Below are 6,093 nucleotides of genomic sequence, written 5' to 3' on the forward strand. Positions count from 1 at the left end.
GGGTTGGAGTTAGGGTTGGTAGTTGGTTGCATCATTTGCATGAATGCATGAAGTGCTTCCTCCTTAGTCGAACCCCTTTGTTTGCTAAATTCCCTTTAAAAGCTTTGGTTAGAGATTAACTAATCCAAATCGAAACCTTGGCGTTCGTTTGATTGATTGTTTTTTTTTTTTAATTACTGCAGAGAGACCGGCGTGAACGAATAAACATTTTTAATTATTTGAGTTACAAAATTTTTTACTTATTATTTAAGTTGCACCAATAAATATTTTCATGTTCTACGAGGTCGTAAACGCCAAACCCTAAATCTTATTACTTCATATTCAGACAAATAGTTGGACTTTAGGGTTTATAACTTAATTGGTTAAGGACTATATAATATAAACCCGTAGTGTTAAAAAAGCTTAAAATAAGCTAAATTAATTTGGTTAGAACAGTAAATTTGACCAGATTCAGAATGGAGTACCAAAGACAACTGGTGTATGCATATGGCATATGGATTCAACAAATTTTGGCTGCTATTGCAATAATTTGAGTGTAAATTTCAGAGTAGTTGGACCACCTGGTCTGGGTTCGTTCACGGTTCATATGCTTGTTTTTTCCCCTAAATGTTAGGCCTAAAATTAGGGTTTATTTGCAACTACAGATTTTTGGCCTTTACCTCAGTCACAATCGTTTGGCGCGCAGGTGATACAGTGAAAACTGAAATAAAAAGTAAATTCAATCAAAGTGCACTTGAATTTCAAAAGCACTTGATATTTGATATGATATTAGACAAAATGCTGCCTCCTGCAATGCATCAAATCATGTAATATTGCAGTTTAAGATTTACCATGTGGGAATCATCAACATTCCTTAATTAATGGGGATGTCTCTGGTCGATTTGTAATCAATGATGAACTTGTTTAGGATTTTTCTTGAGTAAATTAATGCAGAAAGTACATACTTTTATAAACCACTTGTCGAAATCATATTTTGGTGAGTACGTTAATGTATTGAAGTAAATTCGCATCGTTTGACCATCAAATATTTACTTGAAAAATAATACGATATTTACGATGATAATTTGACACCTTAATCATCTTATGACAAAGTTATACGACTACAATAAGATTGATTAGAATTAAGTATCAAACTTGTCTTAAAATGTATGTCATTGAATTTATATAAGCCAAATATCAAACCCTTTTCAAACAGTAACCAAGAGAAACAACAACCAATAAACCAACGAATAGTTATTCTCTAAACCTTGATTTGAAACTTTTGCTTGTGATTCAATTTGTTGTTCACATGGAATCATAATCAATTACTCAGATACTCAGAGAGTGGGTTCTTGAGAGCTAGTTGTTTCAATCATTGTGCAACAAAATATCAGACAATCCACAAGGCATGCAGGTCATGTGTCACACAGTAAACCAATAAACAGTACTACTTGTGAATTAGCAATCATCAAGTTGAACGCTCACGATCTTGATGCATGCATTATCACTTTCCTTCAAAAGCAATGGACCCATTAACCCATTTATTAAGCAGCAAACCGGAGTCTTACGATAAAAAATTAATAATCGGGATGAGGGTCCAGGTGCTTTGAAGAAATTAAGAAAGACACACGCAGCTAATTAATCACGGATTTGTGGCTTTTGTGTTGCTTTCTGCTGCAAATTGAAGACTTGATTGCGGTTTAACTTAATTAATTGTAATTTTATTCACACAAGTAACAATATAAGTTGTAACATCAATAGCAATCATAGTGTGCGCCAAAGTAGGTTTATTCTCACTATCACAAAGTGGATCAGACACTAATTAAAGGACCCCATAAGGCTACAGCTTACTCACTTTAACTTATCCTTCATCAAAAGTCATGTTTGGTTTAAGGCTGATTTTTCTATGAGGATTGGGATGACTCACTGAAGGATGTCTAATGGGCCATATGTAGCCCATGCTAATCAGTTGTTTTTGAGAGTTTTTGTCTAAAGAGTGTTCATAAAGAAAGATAATTACAATAGGAAAGATATCATACATTTATAATCCTTGGCCAATACTCTCTTCTATAAAGATATCACGAATGTCCAACATGAAACGAGTTATCAAAACACATCATTCAAGATTGCATTAGTAAGTATATTACTCTTACTGACAACTTAAGATATTAAATACCGGAGTTTCGTTCGCTTCGACTTCCCTTTTCTACAGGTATTGGGGTCTTCAGATGAAGGCTCAAATCAGGTGATCACTTTCGGCAGTAGCTCAAATTGGAGAGGATTAGAGGTCTTCTCCCGCATTCCTTGCAAACTCACGGCTTTCTTTGATATAAAACTAATGTTTTTCACTAACTTTTCAACCAGAGTAACTACCTCACACCATTAGACAGCTCGATATTGAGCGCCTGATCAGTATATCTCGCAACCACATTCTCTGTTAACCAGCGATGTATATCTTTTTAACAACAGTTATTCGCTTAAAAAAATCACAATTTTGCCTAATAAATTAGGTTTTGCAATGGTTTTGACGAAAAAAACAATTTGTTTTTTTCTTTCTAAGAACCACACACTCATTTTTTTTCCTTCACAACTCTATAAATACTCAACCATATATGTTCATCAATTTCCCACCTAATTTTTCAATTTTGGAGGAGAGAAATATTGATGTGCCAAAATGAATTTGTGTTAGAAGAAGATGAAGAACGTAGTCTTTTTATTGAGGGCTGATTGCATTTGTGAATGAATGTGGATAAAATTACACATGATAGGAAATGGTACCCCCGAAACATAGTAGAAGAAATCTTGTCAGAAGTAAAACTAATAGAACTGAATGCTACAATTTGTGGTTAAAGAAAGTAGCGGACTTAAGTTCAAGGACCAAACTGCAAATTGAGGTGTAATTCAAGAACCACTGCAATTATTAAGCCTGAATTATAAATTTTGGTCTTAGCTCTCACCCCCTAAAAAAAAAGTGTTTGAGTCTAAGATTTGATGCCACTCAGTACTACGGTCTGGTGATATTTCTGTTTACTTGTAAGTGAGAGATCTTAAGTTCGAATTTCAAAGATGGCGAATTCGATACCAAATTAGATTGCCCATTGTGTGGCTAACCGAACTTCTCTATTCCTTTAATGTAAAATATATCCTTGTACTTAAAAAAAATATTTGATAACGCGGCCCTTAGTCCTTTGCCTACCCATTAGACTTGCTCCGATATCCACTCCACATTTTCTTCTCTTCACCAGCTCTCGTGACTTTTGATCTGGATTGGTAAATTTATAATTTGGCCACTTTATCCTTACCGTTTATCCAGGAGAAAACACTAATTAATTAAATTTATATTTGTTTTACATATTTACTTATTTAAAATTAGTATTTAAATTCTTTTGATTACTAAGTTTTCATGTGTTACCATTTAGTACTACGATTTTGTAATATTTATTTTTACATGTACGTGAGTAATCTTAATATTAAATCTCATGAATAACTAGTGTGAAACCAATATACTCCCCTCACCCTTTAATGTTAATATATTATTATATAAAAAGAAAAGAAGTATAAAAGGAAAAAAAAATTTTCTCCCACTAATTCATGTTTATTGGAATCATTCCAACTTCTTGACAATTACTAATACATACTAAACAACCAAAAAAAAAAAAAAAAAAAAAAAAAAAAAAGCGCAACTCTCACAATAAACGTGTCATAAACTTTTTTCACATATTTTTTTTGATTCATGACTTCTTCTATTTCAAATAAGTAAATATGTCATCAACTCCACATCCTAATCATGAGATAGGTCCTTACTAGCTAGTTAAATCATGAGTTAAGAATGATGCTCCAATCAAATCCTTCCAAGTTACACAATTTTTTGTTTTTGTTTTGATAAGACGATAGCATTAGTAGTTAGATATTAGATTAAGCCGATGAGATTTGAATTTACGCCAAAATACAAAGACACAACTCCTTTCCACCATGGTAGTAAATGACCAATTGCCCAAGAGAGCTGGTTATTCTTACTAACAATTATACTTCTTGAAACACGCTACACCTAACGCTTTGTTTAATAGAATTAGTTTACTCTATTTTTGAGTGTAACTCATCCATGAATAGACATGCCTACGTGGCATATCATGTAATAGAGTAAAATAATTATATCAAACTAAGAATTTATAGGTATAAAGCGTTACTTATTACGCATATGATTTGACATCTCAGCTGGTATACATTTCAAGTGAAATAAACGTTTATATCCCTTCTCATATGCCTATTATAACAAAACCATTAACGTAACTTCACCACTTGATCCGCACCCAAGCACGTTATTGTATTTGTATGTCGACGCTTGCTTAATTTGCGTCTGAGCGCAGACTTTGTTGAACTTCAAGTACTAGTTCTTCTACGCTCAACTGACACTCCAGCCCTATCTGTAACAATCCCCAAAGAAATTCATCATCAAATCCTCGTTCGGAGCAAAATTTTAGTCCTCAATGTTGTTGAATGGTAATTACCAATAAGAAAATGATCACAGTTTCAATTTTTCTCCTCTTACATCAATCTTTATTTGAATAAATCAAACAGAAACAAAGAATGATTAAACATAAGCATATAGGGAGACAAAAGAGTGTAATTATCATTTTCCTTACCAATATTAATATTTGTTAAGCAAAATCTCCATTCATCAGAGAGCATGCCTGACCATTTTACAAAATTAGCTAATAACATGCGACTCCAGGAAGCTAGTCCATATTCTATCCGCAGGTGATCACATATAGTACTTCAGTTCATTTTTCTGTTTCTAGATAAACAAGTTAAACATCAGTACTATTATTTATAGCTACCTAATATAAGATAAATTTGGTGATTTGATTAATAATTAATTAGAAACATATTTGCCCTAAGCAGCTCTCGTTATCATGATATGTAGTGGGCGCTCGAGGGTAACTAAAACCCTAACTTCCCAACAAGGTTTTGGTCGTAGTTTGCAACTGAGCACAATTAGAAGTGTTCTACATAAAGAGGTTTAATGATAAAACGTACGTACCTTGATTACAAAAGAGTATAAAACAGTGTCTTCCATGCTGCTGATGTTGAGATGAAGGACATCAAATGAAAGCCTCTCGAGAACACCAATGATCTTGGCAATTTGGCCAGGTATTCGCTGAGATATTATCTTCATCACTACGTTGGATCCCGAGATCTTTGCTTCGACGTCAGCCACTGGAGAGTTGCAACTTGCTCCTATAGCTAGTTCCTTATTGATCACATGGTGATGATTTTCAGTCCCCAAATTAAAATTAAAATTAGGGTTTTGATGAAGTTGCGGAGCCGTTGGATATTTCTGAGGCAGTAGGGCTACTGGCCTTGGGCTTGGATTAGGGCTAGGGCTTAGGCTTTTTCTTCTTTTGTTAGATTCCAGAGTCTGTAAAACTTGATGCAATTCCTTGATGAATTCTATCACACCTCCTATGATTGATGCTTGGTCTCCCTAGTACATGTTAAACAATTAGTTAATTAGAAAATAATTAACACCGACTTAAGTTAAATCATATATAGTATACAAACATAGAGAGAGATATGTATCAAGTGATTATATATAAGATATACCCTTTTGATGTAGAAACAAGGGGTCAAAGAGCGTAAGACTTTGAGATGCTCATTCATCTGTTTTCTCCTGTTTCTCTCCACAGCTATGTGAGACATGGTTTTGATCTTTAAGCTTATCTTCTGTGCAGTGTTTCCTTTCTTTCAACTACTTTCTTTTTCTTCCACATATCTATCAACTTAAAAACTATGCTATTTATATGATATACATTGAAAGAAACCCACATATACAAAACACCTGTTGGGTTGATATTAAATGCTATAGGTCGCATTCTCGTGAAGTTGTAATTTCTACTCTCTCTCTCTCTCTCTCTCTCTCTCTCTCTCTCTCTCTCTCTCTCCGTGCGAGTTAAAGAAGGAAGAGTTAGAGTTGAGCTTTATCTTTCCCATGCAAACATTTATCTACTATCTACTCTTTAACTCTCTATCATGCGCATGACATGCTCACCTCAGAAAATTTCTTGGGACTTGAAGATTCACCTTAGAAGTTCTTTGTTGGAAATTGCGTACTAT

The 6,093-nt window shown here is 33.9% G+C and overlaps 1 protein-coding gene across 1 annotated transcript; it reads right to left on the reverse strand.

Moving 5' to 3' along the window:
- Positions 1 to 4,115: 4,115 nt before the first annotated feature.
- On the reverse strand, positions 4,116 to 5,762 carry LOC103955633 (transcription factor MUTE-like). Its single transcript, XM_018649526.2, has 3 exons — positions 5,584 to 5,762; positions 5,021 to 5,464; positions 4,116 to 4,403 (listed from the first exon to the last, which is right to left on the reverse strand). Exons 1-3 carry the CDS (start codon positions 5,677 to 5,679, stop codon positions 4,326 to 4,328), a joined length of 618 nt encoding a protein of 205 aa, XP_018505042.1. The 5' UTR covers positions 5,680 to 5,762; the 3' UTR covers positions 4,116 to 4,325.
- Between the last annotated feature and the right edge of the window lie 331 nt (positions 5,763 to 6,093).

Source organism: the organism of the source record quoted next, unplaced genomic scaffold (genome assembly GCF_019419815.1).
Source record: "Pyrus x bretschneideri cultivar Hongxiangsu unplaced genomic scaffold, Pyrus_bretschneideri_v1 Contig6, whole genome shotgun sequence".
Lineage (NCBI taxonomy): Eukaryota > Viridiplantae > Streptophyta > Magnoliopsida > Rosales > Rosaceae > Pyrus > Pyrus x bretschneideri.